Here is a 23,093-nt window from a genome sequence, read left to right as displayed (position 1 = left end):
GCATCTGTGGGATTTTCAACTGTTTTATCATCAAACAGATTAAACTGTACTTAATGAAACAGCTCAACTTGATTCCCAACACTTAGAGTCAAAATAAACAAGAGACCAGTGATTCTTTCATTACGAATGTACATTGTATTTTGCATACATGTTATTGTTCTAATTAATGATGAAACATGATCATTAATTCAAACGATAACAGCTTGTGTTTTGTACATAACATTTCTTCAACATACTATAGTATATACATTTTGTCTAGAAACAGTCTGTTGACATGTAAAGGTCCTAAAATAAACTTTAGTTACTTTCGTGTACAGAGAATCGTGCTCCCTGTCGGACAGCATGTCCACGTTTGGTGGTTTGGCAATGCAGAGGAATTGAAGGCAAACACTTCCTGTTCTCTTTCAGAGTCTCAGATGTTTTGTGCTTTGGCTGCGTGCAAGAAAAAAGTAAAACGGTCCAAAGAAAAGAAAAGAAATTCAAGCTACAAATGTCATTTCAGTTCAGTTCCAGGTCAGTTCAAGCCCAAATTCAGATTCTGGTTCAAGATGTCTCCGATTACAGGTCTTAAATGGCATCAATTCCTGTAAATGCAAGGTCTTCACACATCTCAAATTATTATAGTCTTCTGTGTTTGGTTCGTATCTTATAATAAACCTACCAGATGTCAAGTTAAACTTGTGCAGATGTGAGTTATAATCAAAACCTGCATCACAGTTTTTAATGTCAACGTATGCTTGATTTCATCTATCACAAATTGATGGGATGGTGTACAATAGAGGCAGGTGTTTGAAGGACAGGACTCGTTTGCACTGAATATATCTTGCATTAAGTTTCATTTTCTTTCCCAGTTGGCTTTTGTTTTTTCTTGTTTTAAGCATAAACCTCTCTAAAATGAAGTTAAAATGAAGTTTTTGCTTGAAACAGGATAAAACTGCTTTCCAACGGGGGAAAGGAAAATAGAAACATAATTCAAGATATAAAAACAAGATAAGAGCATTGATTAAAAAAAGAAAAAAAAAATTAATTCCTGTATAAAAAGGGAAAGTAGCTTCAAAGGTTGTTTCAAGTTATTCCAGTTTGATGAAAGATACAAAGCCAATTTTGTTGATTCTCTAGAATAACGTGCAACAGTGAATCATTCACTAAGAAAAATACATAAATAAACAGTAATTTTTCATTTAATGTTGACTTCCAAAAAACACATTCTGTCCAGGCCTGATTATAATTGACCCCTCGCCAGTCCTACCTTGGCAACTGTTGCCGTGTACCATATAATCAGACAAGCTCTTGCTCCTTTCTAACATAAGCCTATAGAGGATCTGTGTGTCTGAATAATTTTAAATTCTTTTTTCAAATCTTCACATAAAGCTTGTGTAACAAATTATACTGTCGCCCTCATTCCCAAATTAACGTAAGATGTCAGCCAGAATTGCCAAAAAAAAAAAACTTAGGTTTTTAATTAATATTTTTGACTTGTCACAAGTCTACTTGAGAAGCAACACTGCATAAGGTATTGCATAAGATATGGTTTTCATAGATTCTTTCTTTAATATACGAGAATTCTGTCTTACTGCACTGGCTGATTTTTCCATTTGTTTTTAACTTGTTTATACTTAAAACAAGTGAAAAACATATGCAGTGCATTAAGACAAAATACACTCGTATTAAAGATGCAACCTCAAAAAACTAGTGCTAATAACTTATGCAGTGTTGTTTTAGTAAATTTGGTAACACTTTAGAATAAGTAACACCTATTAGTTGCTAATTAGCATGCATATTACTAGAATATTAGCCATGTATTAGTGCAACATATTAATGCCTTATTCTACTTGACCTTACTCTACATCTCTAATATTGCCCAATTCGTAAACCTAACAACTACTAACTTTTAATAAGCAGCAAATTAATAATTTATTGAGAGAAATGTCATAGTTAATAGTTAGTGTTACCTATTCTATAGTGTTACCATAAATTTATTTGGTTTCAAATATTTTTAGACATTTTAACTGGAAAACAAGATTCATGTATTAAATAAATACATATTTATTAATATTTTTTCTTGTTTTCTAGTATAAATATCTAAACATTCTTAATATTTACATTAGATTCAAAATGGCATAAAATAGTTTTCAGAAAAAAAAGTATTCATTAAATGAAGTGAGTTTTTGATTGAAACAAGAATATCTGGCAGTGAGATCAGAAAAATAATCTTGTTTCCCCTTTTAATTATGTTTATTTTTCTGACCCATGCACTGACAGATAATTTTTATTTTTTCAGAAAACAAGACTTTAGTCATTTTCCTGGCAAAGTAAACGTATCTTGAATTTAAATCATTAGATGATTGTATAAAGAAAACCAGGCAAAATACTAACTAAGAACATTTTTTGCAGTGCATGTCATTTTCTGTGCATATTAATTCAGATGATATAGTATCTGCGGTGGTAACTAGCTGTGTTCACTTACACTAATGTGATCAGCCGTGATTGCTTTTCTCTTTTCGGTGACTGCGAGAAGCATTTGGCAGCCTCTGTTCACAGTCTCTGCCATTTTTAATCACGTTACTGCATAATTTATCAGTTTCGGATCCAAAACGGCAGATAAAAGATCCACGCTTCATTCCAGCCCACGTACGAATAACATCCAATCCATTTCACCGCTTCACAAATTCATTTTACTAACAATTGCACTGAAATCTGCAGGGACGTGCTTGTCTGAGTGAGCCACAGTAACTAAAGAAGGTGGAGCTTATGGAAGCGATCACATGAGGTTTCAGTGCTTGTTCGACAACTTTGTCTTCCCTACATTATTTAAAAGTGCTTTCAAATGGAGATGATGAAAAAGCGATACGATTGAGTGAACCATCATCACATGGATTATTGAAACCAGACGCTGTGATTTTACAGTATTGCTCAAAGAAAGAAGAATGAAAGTAATGCAAACATTAAAACGGTGGCAATGCAAAAACCTAGTGAACTCTGTAAATGAAGATAAAAAGGTATTGTGTAAAAAAGTTCAATCCGAATGGCCACAGAGCATTAAAGCTAGAGCCACGACACACACACACACACACACATCAAGGACAGCTCTGTCAGGTGCGCTATATTACACGAAGGCCCGTTTGCGCCCGGCAGAAATGATTAGCTTCTACATTCCCAGTGGGTGTCAGAAAGTGAGCGCAGCTTCGGGATCAGCACTGCTAATCCTGGCCGTGTTGTGAAAGTTGGTGTCCGGTGTGCAGGAGACGGTGGAGTCGTGTTGGCCTGTGTCAGCGTCAGCCGCTCTGAATGTACTTCTTAATAACCACGCAGCCGTGTCTGAAGAGTGGGCAGGGCATGCTCTGCTGCAGCGTCCACACGTTTGTACAGGGGTCAAAGGCCTCCATGGTTCCCAGCGCTGGACCCTCGCTGCTCACGATGCCACCGGTCACATAGATCTTCCCATCCAGGACCACCGCACTGGAAAAGACGTTATTTCAGAACTGGTTTAGTTTCTTTTTACTTCAAAATTGATTTTCACTTTCAAGTACATATATCAGAACCACCTAGAACGTAAAAATAAAATAAAAAAATATATACTTAAAAATAAACATATAAATTAATAATAATAAAAACAAAAATGACAAATGAAAATGATAATAATTAAACAAATAAGAATGATAAAATAGTTAAAAATATAATAAAAATGAAAACAATAACAAAAGATGAAATAGTTAAATAATAAAAAATAAAACAAAGAAAATTATATAATGTACAGTAACAATAATAACAAATCAGCCTATCAAGACATATACAGTGGAAAATCCTTAAAAAATAAATAAACATGAACTTAAATTAAATTAAATCACATAAAAACTTTATTCCTGGGACTAAATTAAACTTAAATAAATTATTTGATTTCAGCTAGTTTTTGTTTAGTTTAATTTGTTAGTTTAAAATTACTAATGAATAAAATGTACTGTACTACAAACAGACATGTTAAATAAATGACAAAGAAAGACAAAAACTAAATTACTTGAAAGCGAAATCAGAAAATTGAATAAAATCTAATTAAAATATTAACAAAAACTAAAACGGTTTATGGATGATAAACTGTCTGCACTGGAGTGTATATTTATATACTGTAAGCTAACCCAAATCTGCTAGAACATATAATTTCTAAAGCTGAGGGCTAAAAGTCTTGGCCTATCATACTTGTCTTAATGCAAATCCTTGTTCGCTGGTTCAGTTTCTTTTTCTTTTTTAAACGCTGGTTCAGTTTCTATTGTGGACCAAACAAAGTACTAACATACTCTGTCAGTGTCTAAGTTGTATATTGTCACCAGAACTATGCAGTTCTTTCAGATTCCTACGCCTTGTTATTTAAGGAAAAAATTCCCGGGTTTCGAATTACATACATAAGTATAATGATTAAGATTATGTTCCCATTTGCGGTCTTACATAAAGGCTCTGTATTGTAAAACTGTCAAACTGATGGATGAAACGAATCATCTACCTCCTAATCTTCTCTTTGGGCCGTATTCATTTCAAGCCTTTGACAGGTTTCAAAATGTTAATGCCGAAACTCATTCGAGTGTGACTGTAACTGACATGTCGTTTTAGGAAAACATATTTGTATTGCAAATACACAGCAGAAGCATAAAAGGTGCCTGTGTGTGTTTTGGGGGAACGTGATGCACTAGCAATTGTTTGGTGGCTCATTCGTGCTTCATCTGCTGCTGAGGTAATTACTGCCTCTGCTGCGAATACCAATCAGCAGTGAAAGCAAATCGGGCCCAGAGCACGACCCTGGGGGACACCGAATAAAGTCTTAGGAGCGAGCAGGGGAGGCTTTGTGTAAACTGGAACACATTGCTTTGACAATGTGCTTTTCTCAGCTTGATCCATCTGCATTCACTTGATGATGGTTGTTAATGCTCATTTTTGTTCATTAACATTACATAATGGTAGCAGTTATGGGGTGAGAATTGCATTTTTTGGGTTATTTGAAAGCAACTTCGGCAAATTTAAATGATTATGTTGCTGAGTGAATAACAACAATAACAATAAAGTTAACTCAGTCAAAGCAATAAAACCTAAAAAAATGTGTTTTAGACAGCTGGAGCCTGTGGTGTTCTATATATCACATGATTAAGAGGGGTATAAAAACGAGCGTTAGGTAAGCTTTTTGACTAAAGCCTCTAAAAGACTCTAATCATGACAGTAAATGTTTGATGTTTTAGAAAGTAGTAGCCTCAAGAACACACATGATATGAGGTATAGTTCATTTCTGTAATACAATTTTAAATGAGCAGCAACATATTTCCCAGTTTATGGAACCTTTTGAGTCATAATTACTAAGAAATTAAGTGAAACTAGATTAAAAGCTAATGTTAGACCAATAAATGTTAGTCAAACACGGTGGTGTGAATACAGATCTATAAAACTGAACAATATTGCTGAAATATTTAGGGTTTGTGAGTTTCCAGCATGAAATGTACCATTAATATATGATGCAGTTACTGTTGTAGCACAATTGTTTTGCTTTTTTGTTTTGTTTTGTCATTACTCTTAGTTATTTGTTGCGTTTTATATCTCATCTTTTTAAGTTTGTTGACTTTGTCACGCTTCTTTGTGAATTGGCCTAATGATGAAGTCTACAGAAAACTATATGTCAAATATCCTTGATTTGTAAGCAAAGCTGACCTTACATATTAAGTGTAGGCTACTACTATATAACTATATATAGTTACACACACACGCGCGCACACACACACACACACACACACACACACACACATATACATATATATATATATATATATATATATATATATATATATATATATATATATATATATATATATATATATATATATATAACTAAAATGACAGATCAATTTATTATCTTTCTTCTTGAAAGTTTGCTGAATAAGAAATCAAGAAATTTGGTTTGCTGAACCAATAAATAAGTCACATAGCTGGCATGACTAATTTACTGGCAGAATTTGGCATTTTGTAGCGATGGGAGAAACTAAGCTTTTTGAAGCTCTGAATCAACTGAACCAGATGCTTTGTAAAATGATTCACTGTTTCAAAGCGCTCAAAATGCCAAAGAAAATGCCTGTGAAATGATTGAAATGTAACGGAAACTCAGCCCAAAGATGTATAATACCACCTTTTACTAAATAATTAAATTTTTTATCATAAAAGTATAATCTATTTAATGCAATCCTCAACTAATTAAATAGCATTTAGTCTGAAGGTTTTGTGAAATATGTAAAACTGAGTTACGTGTGTTGTTAGGCAAGGCTTGGCAATAGAATAGTAATACTGAAGCACCATTAACAAGCGTAGATTTGTGCAGTTAACCTCTTTTCAGCTCTATTCAGAAAACCATCAATGCACATGAAAGTTTGAGTAGCCATTAGTGAGTAGTAGCTGTCCATCCAGATTTCTCCATGGACAGATGGTGGTGTGTATGCTGGTCTCACCTGCAGAACTGTCTGGAGTGGTTCATGTTGGGTCCTGCTTTGATGTTTCCCTTCTCAGGGTCGTAGATGGTGGTGGCTCTGGCATACGCTCCTCCCAGGATGAAGATATAACCATTCAGAGTCACAGCAGGAGCGTATTTGTTATCTGAACAATGGGAGAATAAAACACAAAAGGTCAAAAGCCTAAAGGAAACCCATTTTTAAAATCTCTTTAAATCTCTTTAATGCACTGCATTTTGTATCACAGCTTGCATGCAAGCAGTGGCTAAGAAGCAGCTGATGAAAGATTTTAATGTTTTTTATCCTCAGGAATAATGTGCATGGATGAATCATTCAGAGTAGGACCAGGAAAACATATTAAAGTAAATAAGGTCAACTGGCTTCATGTTGACTTCAGATTAATGTCTTGTTAAAAGGCATCGTACCTCATCAAATAAACAAAATCACAAAACCCATTGTGCAGCAGAGAGGTAAACAGTAAGCATATTACGTTTCATTTATTGAGAAAGCCAAGCAACAGCTTATTAATTTCAACAGAATAGGAGTCTAACAATAACAGCTGAGGTCATTGTGTCGACTGTCCAATTGTAAATCAATAGCCCTTTTCCAGCACATTATGTTGGCATGAATGCGGTTAACTTCTCTGATTCAAGTAATCAAGCAGGAGAAAACACATAAATAATTGATGAGTGGCAAATTGAATTGAATTCACATTCAACCCAGCAGCTGTGACTTCAACCTCAGCCGCTGAAGAGAGACGCGAGAACATTGAGCTAATTAAATCTTGAGCCTTTTCAGATTTGGAGTGAGACTTCTCGGGAAGAACAGATATTACGGATAATGTAAAAAACAGAGAAAAGAGGAGGAAAGGTAAACAAATAATGGTCAAAAATAGAAGTGTGCATGCAGTCCAGTGCAATAGGCAAAACTGAACGCTAAACAAGGGAAATCTGTGATCTTACTTAATCTATCAGAGCTAAGCGGTGCTCTAAGCACATGACAAACAGAAGAAAATGACTACAGTCCACGAGTAAATCTCACAAAACCGGTTAAGAACCATGCAGGTCATATTCCACCCAATAGTAAAAGAATACATTTTAAAAGAATAATAATAATAATAAAAATAGTTACATAAATATATATACATATATTCTTTGGCTTAATTTTTTTTTTTTTACACTGTGACATTATCTGTGTGATAAACAAAACAAAACAAAAAATGAATGAATAAATAAATAAATTATTTGCTTAATATTTAAATATTTAAAAACTATAATTATTGAATTATTGTAATGCAAGAATATATGTTATTTAAATTGTAAATTTTGTATTATTTAAAGGAATTTTTAAATAACAGAAAATGAAATTGCATTATTCATTAAATCATGCATTATTTGCATTATAATAAATAAATGCAAAAAAAAAATAATAATCAGAAATAATATTTATTAATTACATTTATATATTATTTATATATTATTAAAAATTATACAAATCAAATTATATATACAAATAGTTTGGACTCATCCATAAAATGTAAAAAAAAACTTTTTATATAAATAATTAATAATTTAATAGTTATAGTAAACTCTTAAATGTGGTGAAATGTGACCTAGAGATGTTTTCATGAGATTCAACTTCTACCTTTCTAGAGTTGTTTTCTGAACTTTCAGAATTTCTTGATTGAATCTCCTTTAGGCATCAGTTCTGCGCCTGACCACACACGTTTGAGCGTGACTTTCAGCGCCCCCTATCATACCGCGTGCGTCTGCCGTCTCCTGCTGGGCGCTGAAGTGTCAATCTCTCATCCTCGCTCATGTGCCACAACTACTAAATGGGGCTCTTGAAGGAATATCTCACACACACAGCGATGGCCCTTTTACAGTTAAACAAAGTTTCACACTTCCACGAATGTGTCTCAAACACCAAAGACCTTCATCTCCCGGTGCATTTCATGGCCACGGCTGCTTTATTTACATGTTAAACACAATACAGTGCAGTGTGAGCGCGAGCCTGTCCCACTGCGTTTTCTGGCCTGTCAAACACAATAAGCCTGCCAGCGGGAGGAAGGTGTTGTCATTCACAGACGGCGGAGCTGACAATGCCCTTCCCTGCCGATAAGACGCACAGAGATGAATAATTGCAAATGGAAATATTAAGCAGATCACTGACTGTCAACGGAGAGAGCAACCTCTTACTGCTGACTGACCAAATCAAGCTTCTCCACGGCAGATCTAATCGTTTTTTTTTTTTTGCGCACAATGTGCCATTGCATAACCAACATTGCAAAAAATACTACTCTTAATGAGGATTTGTCAAATATTTGTAATCAAAATATCTAAAAGTCCTTAAAAACAACATTTTGTTTAGAAGCAACACTGCATACATGTTTAAGACTTGCTTTCAGAGAATGCATCTTTAACATGAGTGCATTTGAGCACGAGCTCAAACAAGTGTGAAAAATCTGCAAGTGCAATAAGACAAATACATTGCATATGTAATGCAATCTACAAAAAAAAAAAACTGATTCTCTCCTAAATGTATAATTTTAATGTGCTTTTTTATATATATACTTTATCTAGATAACATGCTGAAAAAGACTGTTTTAATTTTTTGAAAGAAGTCTCTTCTGCTCACCAAGACTGCATTTATGCAAAAACAGTCAGTAAATTTTTTACAATATTTTAACAATTTAAAAGAACCATTTTCTGTTTGAATAGATTTTAAAATGTAATTTATTTATTTGCTCAAAGCTGAATTTTCAGCGTCATTACTCCAGTCTTGTTGATTTGATTTGCTACTCAAGAAACATATCTCTATATATTATCAATATTGAAAACAGTTCTGCTGCTTCATATTTCTTTGGAAATTGTGATTTCTTTTTTGATTATTTGAAAAAATTAAGTTAAAAATAACAGCATTTATTTGAAATAGAAATCTCATTTCAGTATAAATGTCTTTACGGTCACATTTGAAAAATATAAATCAATATAAACATATATTGTGATCAGTCATTGTTGGGTTTGAACCCACAACCTTTCCGTCACCTCCCCACATCTTCAACCTCTAGTCTTTACTGTCCTACTCCGCAATTACATTATTTTAGTATGCTCCACAGTCATTTTAGTTCCTCTATTACTGTTGACCGTTTCCATGGCTTTATCGATCGAGTCGGAAGTCAAATAACAAGACAATGAAGACTGGGGTGCTTTGTATTTGAGCCTTTGCTTGTTCTTACACAAACACGGCTGCAATAAACATATGATCCCTGGGCCACAATGTCCACAGCGACATCAGAATCAATAAGCACCTCACGGTTCATAGCAACATCGAAATCAATAAGTGCTCGGGCCGAGATGACGTTACCGGCTGAAACCCTCAAGAGTTCATTATCAACCTGCAACACTTGACATCTCCGATGACCTTTCCAGATCGCTCAAGCCCTTCACAATAATCCAAATATCATGTTCTTCTCACATGCAGCTGGCCTTTGGAGATGATGTCAGCCGCCGGCTCTGAACTTTGAGTCACTGGCTCTAAATGCTCATCGTCTATATAGCCGTACGTGTTTGGCCCTGCACACATGCGAGTGAACGTCTGCCGTCAGCTGTGGGGCTGAATGTCAGAAGCGCTCATATATCACTGTCTGAAGAACTCTCATGTGACATAATTCACGTTCGGTTGGTTTGGTTCCATGCAAACATCAACACTGGCTGGAGGAAGAGTTCAATCCACAGAAATGACAACTCTATCATTATTTACTCACTCTCGTGTCGCTCTGAACCTGTATGCTGTTATTACTTCTGTGGAACTAAAAAGGAGAATCTTTACACAAATCATAGTGGCATCTTTCCAGCTCCGAAAAGAACAAGAAAACAGCAAGAAACACCTTGAAAGTAGTCCATATGACTTGTGCACTATATAAAGTCTCACTGAGAGCAACGAGAATGGGAGAAAAAAATACCTTGTTTGTATGTTTCGATGGTTATTTAATGGCAAAATCATACTGTAATACAGTATATACAATACCTACTGCATAAACATGAAATATATATATATATATATATATATATATATATATATATATATATATATATATATATATAAATTATTTACTATGATATTTAAGATACTTTTTTTTTTTTTTTTTTTTTTTTTTTACAAATACTCAAATCGGGACAAACTGTATTAAGAGTAATAATTGAATAAAAATATATAAAACCAGAAATATTACAATCCAATACAGTAATGTGGATCTATGAATGAAATATCATAGTGGCATCCTTCCATCTTAAAAAAAGAACATGAAGACATATATAATATATATATATATATATAATCTTCTAAACTCACTGAGAGAAAAGCATCAGAAAATAACAGCTTGTTTGTTTCCATGGCTATTTTCAAAGTGAAAACAAGGCTGCAGTATAATAAGAGAGAAAATAACTAAAGCAAAGTCTATACAAGATGTTTAAAGATTTTAATTGACAGTTATTTTAATATCATTGTGATCATTGTGAAACTTAATTAAAAAATAAAAATAAATAAATAAAACAATCTTACCGAAAGCTCTTTTTAATACATTGTTTAGATTCATGAAATTAAAAGATTTTCTTGCAGCTTTAGAATAAAACACGTTTTGGAAAATATACATTTCATATAAAATGTAAAAAAAAACAAAATGAAAAAGTTTGTTTACATTTTTTGATCTTTTTGCAATAATCTGCCAAGTGTCTTCTTTGAAAAAAATATGAATTAAAAGAAAGAGTCTGTTTTTCAGGTCTGTGATGAAAAAGTTGTTAACAGGTAATAAATGCATCATAACTATTCCATAAATATAATTTAATACCATATAATCTCAAAAAAAATACGCAGAGGGTTAATTATAGCTATCATTTGGCATAAATGCACTGTATTCACTGACTGTAAAGAGCTCTGAAATGCAGCGTATAGTGCTATGCAGCGCTTTTATTTATGAAATCACATCCTTTTGAACTTTAATAATAGCTCTTGAAATCATAATTAAGTCTTTTGTTATACTATTTAAATGCCATTCAAAATGATTAAAACAGACTTTAAACCCTTTGAAGAACCTACAAATCAGCCAAAAATGAGGCAGAGAGGACAAGAGATGGGAAGCTGTTAAAGAGAAATGCATGACACAAGAAACTAGTTACTAGCTAAGGTTGAGTTTTCATTATCCGTGCACTTCATGTTAGCAGAGACGCTAGCTATGCAGTGCAGCTCTATTCACACTGACAACTGCTGGAGGATTCTGGAAAACTCATTAAAAACAAACGACTTCTGGTCAGTTTGTTGCTGTAAAACGCCGTCGCCATCAAAGGACTCGGCGGGTCGCTTTGCTAAATAACACACGCGCCCATTAGCTGAACCAAAAATACTCTTTTAGAGATTTCAGACTAACCCCATTCAAGCAGATACAAGCTGTTCATGCATGACTAGAAAATAAATGCCCACAAGCTTCACCAAGACTGCTATCAACCGATTCGCATTATTCATGAACTATCTGATGCATGAGCTTTACAAACCTTGCTGACTTATATTAGAGCTTGCGGATACAAAACTGTGCTTAAAGAACAGCAATAAACAGCTGCAACTAGCAAAATGTATCTTTAAACAATATTTTGTCTTTGTATATACATATAACAAAACCAAAACACATAGGGACTCTTATTTTGGAATCCCGAGACTGAAGAGTGAAATAGTACATTCTGGCTAAATGTACTCTAAATATGTTTTATGTTTATGTTTTACTCCCAAAAATATAAAAAAATAAAATAGAATAGACTTTTGATGTTTCATGATTTCTATTTTCCCGTTTTTCCTTGTCCATATTTAATATAAATGATATTAAAATTATTCTTAAAGCTTTTGTTATACCATTAGATAACTTTTTATTATCATAATTTGACCAAACTCACTTTAAGACATTTTAAACTGACAGTAAAATCTAATTGGTCCAAAAATCAACCCATATAAACAAAATACATATTGTTTTATTGCATTAATGAACAATGAGCAGTAAATTTGTCTCAATATTTAATAATCTTTGTTAATGTTAGTTCTCGTACAGTACAGTTCTCTATACAGTGATTTTAATGCATTGGTAAATGTTGATATTAACGTTTAATAAGATTAAAACAGTAAACACTTTCAAATATTTGTCATTGTTAGTTAATGTAAACTAATCAGTGTGACTGTATATATCAAATGTCAAACGTGTCGCTGAGAAAGACTTGCAGCAGTCAGGTGGATATCCAAAATAACTTGTTTTAGCAACTATAAATGGCAGATGAAGCTGGTTTCAGGGAGATTTGAGAGGAGCTCTGTGTGCTTTTTGAAATCCACACTTATTTCTGCACTAATGGGGAAACGTTTGCTTTTCCAGTTGCAATGAAATGTCTGAGTCCTGCTCCCGCTGCTCGGTGTCCCTCAGGGCTGCTTTTGCCACCGAGATACAGGCTGAAGAAAATAAAGTTTCTTTCCCCTTGAGTGTCCCTCCACCCACAAGCTCAGGATCTCTGAGCGTGTCAAAATGCCAAGCACTAACGAAGTCAAATACCAGTGAAATACCATGAACTTACTTTCTCAGTTTCAAAACTGTCCAATGCAAAACTCTAGACATAATATGCATCCGATGTGGGACGTGGGATTGTGCATGCATGATGCATGATGCATGGACATTTTCTTACCTAAAATGGTTAATTTCATAGATGCAGTTCGGGTATTTTTATATTGCTTCTGCAACACTATATTTCTGTACATTTATATATACACTACTGTTCAAAAGTTTGGCTTTTTTATATATATATATATATTTTTTTTTAATGCTCACCAAGTGTGCATTTATTTGATTTAAAATACAGGTACAAAAATACAGATATTATAATGAGTTGAAATAACCGTTTTCTAAGCAAAAATGTCATTTATTCCTGTGATGTGCAGCTGAATTTTCAGCATCACATGATCCTTCAGAAATCATTTTAATATGCTGATTTGCTGCTCAATAAACATTTATGATTACTATCAATGTTGCACGAACAGTTGCGCTGATTCAGATTCTTCTGCATTCTTCACTGAATAAAAAGTCCAAAAGAATAGCATTTATTAAATCTCACACATTAATGAAATATATCCTTGCTGAATAAATATACTTCATACTGACTCCACCACTTGCGAACAGTAGTGTATATACTATATAAGCTCCCATAGGCAGCAGGTGAGGAGCAGAGTTTGCACTTCAGTAATTGTCCCGAGCGCTCTTACCGATCATGGGCGACTCAATAAAGCTCCAGGCGTTGGTTTGAGGCACATATGACTGAAGTACTCCAGCAGAGCGGCCGGCCTCGTTCACTCCTCCAAACACATAGATCTTCCCTCCACACACAGTCGCCGCCGCAGAATGGACAGGTTTGGGCAAAGGAGCCACCATCTCCCACTGGTTAGTGATGGTGTCGTACCTGGAGAGAAAATGAAACGCCATTTACCCTGGACTATCAGGAAGAACAGAATTCAAAACACCGTTTTAGACAGAATAATGCTCTATTTGATTCTGACTGCTCTTATGTAGGGTAAAGAGTCTCACAAACACCCTGGCATACACCCAAACCCACTAACACCACTCATATTTCTGGGATAAATGACTATTAAAGTCAGCCTGAATAAAAAGACGTGGCCCATGGATCTTTAAACGGTACCCATGGGTCGTATCAGTGAGTTTCCACTTCACGCCTGATAAAGCATCAAGAATATGAGAGTATATTGTGAGGGTTTGAATGAGTTTCTTACTGGCCCTGGGAAAATATTATTTATGAAAACTCCTGCATTTACACAAAAGTACAAAGAGATTGTATAAAAAATGCATGGCTGATTCTCCCAAATAGTGTCCCTCTCCCATTTCAAGAAGAAGAAAAAAACTATTTATATATAGGATACAGAAAATTAAGGACTATTAAGATTCCTATCAAATACAAAATAATTATAAATATTTTATTATTATATATAAACATAATATACTATTAAATATTGTATGTAATATTATTTAAATAATCACTTTTAAATAAATAAACAAACTATTTTTTAATATATTTTAATGCATAACATTTAATTCTGCAATATAAAAATATATTTCATAAATATCATACATATACTTTTAAGTGTATGCATACATTTACTAAATTATTAACTAATAAACATGAACAAATATAAAATTATATATATATAAATATTTTATTATTATATATAAACTCATAATATGCTATTAAATATTGTATGTAATATTATTTAAATAATCACTTTTAAATAAATAAACTTTTTATTTTATTTTAATGCATAACATTTAATTCTGCAATATAAAAATATATTTCATAAATATCATGCATATAATTTTAAGTGTATGCATACATTTACTAAATTATTAAATAATAAATATTAACAAATATAAAATTATCTTTAAATTATTACAATATACAAGATATATGTATGTGTACTGCTTTAAACAATTATTTTTGTACTCAGTATTATTGTTCTTATTTTTCAGTACAAATATCTATACATTATACATTACAAGAAAAATGTACTTGAAACGCAAATTCAAATCAAATATTGAACTATCCCTTTAAATCCTGTTTTGTGAAAACTATATTAAAATGATGTGGGTTTAAACAAGAACTTAAAAATCTTAAAAGGGGATCAGAAAAATAAATGTAATTTATTTGACCCCATTGGCAGGTATTTTTTTTAGGCATTAACTCGATTAATTTTGAAACAAGACTTCTGGGACTGTAATCTACTTCTACTTCTCAAGTTAATGTGTCATGATTTAAAATCACTTTTTTTAAGTGTGGTGCTTTTCTACAGCAAATGATCAGATGATGAAAATGGAGAATACAGGACATTGAAAATGTTTATAAATGAGTGCAAAGCTACAAAACTGCAGTTATTTGAAACTCTTTAACAGAAGCAGAGTCTGCACATTGGTGCATGAAAGCCTCCGGCGCACCTGCCTGCTCAGTCAACTCTCTATAGACATTAAGGTGAAAATACCCTGAAATATTCCTTTAATTTATGCATGTTACTGTGCTGCGGGGTTTTGCTCGTGAGATTTGTCCTGCATTTCCCTTCAGTGAGGCGAACGAGATAAACTTCTCCAGCAATCTTCACCGCACTCGGTCTCTGTTAAAGATAAGCGAGACTCCACCGCCGTCTCCAAACACGTTTCTGCTCCTCCATTAAGACTCATAATGGTCTCAGTCAGCGAGCGCAACCGCGGCTCATTCCCTGCTCAATTTTCGCTCTCTAACATGCAATCTCCTGATGTGTCCCACCTCCTCCTGTAGGAATCAGAGCAGCATCTGAGCTGAAATCTGGGTTGCTCTGCTCCTCAGTAAAAATCTTGTATCATTTTGCACAATCAAAATTTACCAAGTGCTTCCAACATCTGCGAGTGTGTCCCAGGATTACATGAGGATCACGTTAAAAAGGCCACATCCAGTTAAAGAAATAAGCAGTGAAGTTGTGGAATTGATATTTTTTTGGGATTTGGGATTATCATACTGTATGATAATTATACAAATATATATACATATAGTAGGGCTGCCCCCTAATAGTTCACTAACCGTTAGTCGACAAGAACAGGTTTAAGGCGGGCGTACATGGTGCAAATTCGGATGGTCGGAAAATTGTATGTCCATGCACACGGCACGAGTGAGTTTATCTGAAAATCGTACGGACGAGATGATATACGACACGATTTTACAACCTGCGAATTCCAGAAGCAATTGCACGAAGTGAACTCGCCGTGGCACTGCCGTCTTCCTCTTCTTCTGTGGTTTTCCTAGTTCGTGATTGGTCAACTTCAGATAAATCAACAAATCGGCTCGTTCAACCGCGCACATATCACGAATTCAAACCGATAGCTCACAAACTTTTCAGACATGTTTAAAAATGACCGGGAGGTCGGGAAGTGCTCGTAAGCCACTCTGCTCGTCTCGTAATTCATCGCAAATGATACGAGCCACGACCATACGAGCATACGCGATCTCCACACGATTGAAAAAACTCGTACAAACTCGTACGACAACAAAAATCACACCGTGTACGCACGCTTTTAGTCGACCAAATTATTTTTAGTCCCTTAGTTCCAGAAAGAAAAAAAATCCACAGAAAGTGGCCAAGTCATGCATTCTGCGATGAAAGATCGTTAACAGCTGCTCTATGCATTAATATACAGTAGACTACATCGGCCAGGGCATCCAAACGCTCGCCTATCATTCATCGAATTCATCACATATGGATTTACTGGAACTACTAATAGTAGTTAGTAATAGCTCTAACATGAACCTATAATAATGTGCGTTGTGCACGCTGGTATGATCATCAATAATAAACTTATTTGTGAGTTACACAGGCACTTAAACAGTAATTACTACGATTTAAGGTTTATTAATATAAATGTGCAATTAGTCGACTAACCGTTTAACATGAACGACGACTGGTCGACCAGAAAAATCTTAATAGTTGGGGGCAGCCCTAATATATATATATATATATATATATATATACACACACACACACACACACATATATATTTTCTAAAGTGTGTTGTATTGTGCAGTTTAAGTGTGTATATCATTTTTTTACATTTACATAATATTAATACATATATATTACACTTCCTTTAACATTTAAATATTAAATAGTATTATGTAAGATATTTTAATAATACACACAAACAGTATAGTATTTATTTTTATAAAAAAAAAAAAAAAAACTTTTTAGGGGAAAATATTTAGTTGTTACATGATTGTTTGTTTCTACTCAATTTATTTATTCATTTTAGTATACACACACACACACACATATATAAAATGCTAAAAAAAAATCTAAATCAATCAATTTATTTATTTAGTAATACTCTGTTTATAATACTCTGTTTATTTTACGAAATATAAGTTTTATGTATTTATGTATTTATTTTATGTGAGTGTGTGCATATACAACACATATATACAGACTATTTGCACTGGAAAAGAAAGAAGAAATGAGTAAGACAATATATTTTTAATCTCTCCTTAACATGAAACATGATTTGAGGAATCAGTCAATTGTGGAGAAATATTCTAATCACTTCATATCACTAACCCCAAGAATTAAAAGTGTTAATAGTATGAAACATGCTTAAATGTATTAGTAGATGTTTTCCGCATAAACAGTGCTGTGTTAAAGCAGATGGCCGGTGAGCGGATATTTACTCAGAAGCGTGTGCTTCATTGTCATTAATTACACAGAGGGAGAGTGTTATCAGGACACTTCTGCCTCTTCTTTAATGAGACTTTTACAGCCGCGTACAGGAAGGAACCAATCATACGAGGCAGAGACTCGCTCGATGAAAGTGCGGTTATAAATAAAGACATCTGTGGAACAAATGAAAAATGATTATGTCTCAGTTTTCCTCATTTAAAAGGAGCCTTATACGAATTATAGCAATTAGCGATGAACCACCTGCAGTCATGTGACTTTTCTAGCATACAGTATGTGGCTTTGAGACAGATTCTGCTTTAATTAGCCGGAATTGTTTTCTTCTTTGTCTTATGATGAGAAATCCAGGTGAAAATTATTTTTCTCTCTTTGCTAATCTATAAAACGTACATATACAATGGCATTAACTCACAGCCATCTGCTTCCATAAACAACAAGAACAGTTATACTTTTTAAAGTTAACTTGAGTTACACAACTTAAACAATAAGCCTGTCAATTAACTGACTTTCTATGCTCTGGCAGTCACCTAGTACATTATTATTATTATTATTATCAAAAATAATCAAACATTTTGGCTGACTGAAATAACACTGACATATATATCAATATTAGATAACAAATTAAATCTAAAGGAAAATTTAAAATATTGCCTTGGCTTTATTGAACTGAAAAACATTTGTGTCAAAGCACTAAACTTACTTACTGGAAATAAACTAAAACTGCACTTTAACTAAAAATAACTAAGAAACACTGATGTCAAATAAAAAAAATAAATAAATAAAATAAAATCTTAATTTTTTACTTCTTAAAATATATATATATATATATATATATACATATATATATATATATATATATATATATATATATATATATATATATATATATAATATAGAAATCAAATTCAAAAAGTAAAATATAAATAGAAACAAAACAGAAATCAAAGCTAATTCATAAATATTAATAAAAGGTGTGACAAGTATATAAATGATATAAAAATAACATAAAATAACACTGATTTTAAATGTGCCTAAAATGTTTGGTTTATATTATGTTCCATTATTATGCTTTATACTAATTATAATACTATTTATTTACTCATTTACTTGTTTATTTTAATATAACTTATGCATTGGTTTTTAATCAATCTCATTTATTTGTTTTATCTATTGGCAACCAGTTAACCATATATGCCATTACCAATCACATTCAATCTTGAAATAAAATAATCCACTTTGAAAATAGAACTTGTTTTTGATTTTTTTTTTTTTTTTTTGGTCATGTCAACATTGAAAGTATGTCATAACAAATTTTTAATTTTCCTGTTATAGTCATCTATTTCTTACTCTCATCGTGAGAAACCTGAGAGGTTCACAAAAAACTTTCCCTCATTGACTTGTTGTTAATTAGCATTTGGTTCTATAAATATCAGTCACATTCATATTTATTTTGGTGGTGTCTGTAAATGACTCAACTTAAGCAAACAGGCTGATGTTGCTCCCGCAGCGTTCACAGTGCTGTAAAACCTGCTGTGAATTCTCTGAGTGACAGGTGAGCAGAATAACTCGCATGCAAACACGCCTGCAGCCGAGGCAGATGGGACGGTTAGATTTCACATGAACATGTGCTGAAGCAGCGAGTCGACGGTCAGTCAAACCCGTGACACTCATGATGCTGTATCTTCATCTACGGTTACTCAGGCCTCGTCTCTGCGCCAGTGACTTTAATAAAAAAAGAGTCTGCGCTGAGCTCAAACAGGAAACACAAATTAGTGAAAGAGGACATACAATAAAAATAATTGTAAAAAATTATATATATTTTTGTCCCTCTCTCTCTCTCTCTCTCTCTCTCTCTCTCTCTCTCTCTCTCTCTATATATATATATATATATATATATATATATATATAAGTGCTTTTAAATGATTAATCATGATCAATCAAATCCAAAATAAAAGTTTATTTACAAAATATATGTGTGAGAACTGTGTACACACACAGGCATGCATATGTTTAAGAAAAATACATTTAAATATTAACATATAAATTATATGAACAAATACATGTAAATATTTTCAAAATATGTATTGTATGTGTGTGTATTTATATATACATAATAAATATACAAAGTACACACACATATATTATGTCAACAACAACTTAATTTGGATACATTTTGATACATGACTACCAAACAAACAGCTTTTGCTTTAGTCAACACAGATATGTTTGTTTGTTTCCTGCAAAAGTCTGACACCCAGAACAACAGAGCCAACACAGAGCACAGGAGGAATACACACTCACACACACCCCCCATTAACACCCCTCTCTCTCTCTCTCTCTCTCTCTCTCTCTCTCTCTCTCACACACACACACACACACACACACACCATTAACACCCCCCCACACACACACACACAGACACACACACACATTCTATACACTTACATGGACAAACAAAGGTTGCTCTTCTAGTAGTACCACAAATGGCTTTATATATATTTTTTTTTTCATCACATAAATCATGCCAAACCCTTTAAGACACCTTGGATTAACATGTTAATTTATTGCAGGCCTATGAATATTCAGTTCTTCTCTAATCACTATTTATTCAGTAGAAGACTAACTTTCTTAAAGTGATAGCGCACCCATTAATTACAAATTTCTTTAGAACACAAAAGGAAATATTCTGAAGAATGCTGTGTTCCAAACACCCCAGTGACCCCAGTTTACTTTTTAAAAAATATCTTCCTTTGTGTTCTACTAATTGTTATTTTAGGATTATGTGTGATTATTAAAAGTATTTAATCATATTTTGAATCAACATTGCCTTTATATTTTAAGCTTAAACAGTATTTTAATTTGTTACATTTTTTATTTAGTTTTTTTTTTTTTTTGTATTTTTGTCATTTATTTTATAATTAAATTTTGTCATTTATTTCTATAATTAAATTATATATATATATATATATATATATATATATATATATATATATATATATATATATATATATATATATATATATATGTATATATATATATATATATATATATATATAGCATGATTTTTTTTTTTGTTTATGGATTTTTTTTTTACATGTATAAATCAGCATATTTTAAAAGAGATACAACATTTACTGCTATGGTACTGCATAAAATAAAATAAAAATTAATTAATTAATAAATACATATTTAGGTTTTCAAATAATATTATACTTTATTTTATTTCAGCTTTCAATTAAAGAAAACTTTTAATTCCTTTAGTTTTAGTTTAGTTAACAATAACACTGGTCTCACAAAAGAAAATGCAAATTACGGCTTTGGAACAATATGAGCGTGTGCAGATAATCACAAACATGTTTCAGTGGTGACCTTTAAGAAAGTAAGCACAGTAAAAACTGATTTCATGTTGAATCACAGTTAGATGCACTTTAAATGTGACCTCGAACTGTAGTGACTGCACTTTAGCAAGTTTAAACGTGTCAGTCAGGTAACAATGATAAACTGGGCCAAGGTTACAACACAGGAACTTGTGTCATTTCTTGAGCACTTCAGTGAACAAGAGAGCCAAAATACAGATGGACTTTCCATTTGTCTTGGTAAAAGCAGGTCACATTCAGCACGGAGAAGACCAAAACATGGAAAAAGTGCTCTAAAACCTGTAGCATCGCCACGTGAAACAATAACACGAGGATTTCTCAAGACAACTTGGTTTTGTAAAGATGTAGTTGTGCACATCCCTATCATCGTTTGCTGGGTATTGAGGGCGAGCGACCTGAGGGGCGTCTGGCATCATTACTGGAGCAGATCGCCATCCATCCATCAGTGAGAGACGGGATTAGAGAGTCACGCCAGGCCAAAAGCACACACACACACACACACACGGCCAGTCACAGACCTTTCTATATATAATCCATCCAGCTCTGGAGCGGCTCCCGTGTCAAGGTTACGTCTGCTCTCTCTTTGAGCGGCGCTCTGCTCTGCTGTAAAGGCCGTAAATCTGCCGGAGGGAGCCGCTGATCAATGTCTTCCCATCTCCATCCGTTATGTTTTTCCTTAAAATACATGGCCAGCGCTGCGGTCTAATCACTTTCCCTCATCTGAGAGGTAGACGGCTGATGTACGGTCCAGCTGCGAGTTTGAAAACCAGCCAAAACACACGAGACCCATTGATCTTGTCAGATCTCTTTGCCAGATTGATTGTGATAAACGCCTTTGCCCCTTCAGTATAATACAGCAGGTTGTAGAGGAATATGGTCATGCATCTTTTAGTGTCTAAAGACAGCGAAGCCAATATTATCATTAGTGTAATGTTATTTAATGAATAATGATACATATATATATACATATGACTCCCGGAGTCAATTATTCAGCTTATACTAAGGTTACCACATCTCTAGACATCGATCAGATGATATATTTAAAGGGATTCGTCCAGTTTTTGTACCTAAATCTCTATTGTGAGTAGGATTATTTCTTCCGCTTCTCATCCAATGCCTCTTTAGCTAGTACCAAAACCTCATTTTAAAGCTGGTAACGGAGGCTTGAGCCGTTGATAGCATTCTAATGCAGTTATGAATGAATGTGATAAGGAACTGTAATGCGGTCAAGAAAGCTGCCTGGAACTACGTTCGCCGTGCGTTTTCCAGAAAATAATTGCACACCTCAGAACGTTCGTCAGCCAATCAGATTCAAGCGTTCAATGGCCCGTAGTATCAATATATTATAATGCACAAAGCTGATTGGGTGGCGCTTCATAGTACACACGGACAATGGCCCAAAACATACAACAAAATCAACCTAGGAGTTTTTGAAGGTACAAAAGTGGAATATTCTTCAATGGCCAAATCAGTCTCCTGATCTGAACCCGATTGAGCTGCATTTCACTCGCTGGAGACAAAACTAAAGGCAGAAAAAAGCCACAAACAAACAACCACTGAAGTCCGCTTCAGTAAAGACCTGGCAAACCATCACAAAGAAGAAGAAACCCGGTCTCTGCTGATGTCCATGAGTCTAGACTTCAAAGAAATCTCAACAAAATATAAAAAATTTACATTTTATTTATAATTAGGCTGTATTTAGTTGTCCAGTTTCATTTAAGCCCTTGTAAATGGGGGGACTGTGTATAAAAATATTTGTAACTCCTAAGCTTTTTAAAGCTGGTAACGGAGCTCAAAGATCTAAGACTTTTTTCTATGTACACAAAAGGCTTATTTCTCTCAAATATTGTTCACAAATCTGTCTAAAACTATGTTTGTGAGCACTTCTCCTTCGCCGAGATCATCCATCCACCTCACAGGTGTGGCATATCAAGATGTTGATTAGACAGCATGATTATTGCAC

The 23,093-nt window shown here is 33.6% G+C and overlaps 1 protein-coding gene across 1 annotated transcript in view; it reads right to left on the bottom strand.

Moving 5' to 3' along the window:
* Positions 1–2,261: 2,261 nt before the first annotated feature.
* LOC113117741 (kelch-like protein 29) overlaps positions 2,262–23,093 on the bottom strand; it is a 114,340-nt gene continuing 93,508 nt past the window's right edge. Inside the window, exons 12-14 of the mRNA XM_026286642.1 lie at positions 13,761–13,954; positions 6,474–6,618; positions 2,262–3,459 (exon numbers count right to left, since the gene is read on the bottom strand). Of these exons, the coding sequence (XP_026142427.1) occupies positions 3,276–3,459; positions 6,474–6,618; positions 13,761–13,954 (523 nt within the window). The 3' untranslated portion in view covers positions 2,262–3,275. The remainder of the gene's footprint in view (positions 3,460–6,473; positions 6,619–13,760; positions 13,955–23,093) is intronic.

The sequence above is a fragment of the Carassius auratus genome, chromosome 17 (genome assembly GCF_003368295.1).
Source record: "Carassius auratus strain Wakin chromosome 17, ASM336829v1, whole genome shotgun sequence".
Taxonomy (NCBI): domain Eukaryota; kingdom Metazoa; phylum Chordata; class Actinopteri; order Cypriniformes; family Cyprinidae; genus Carassius; species Carassius auratus.
The sequence above is the reverse complement of the archived record's forward strand: the minus strand, read 5'-3'. Positions and strand labels throughout refer to the sequence as shown.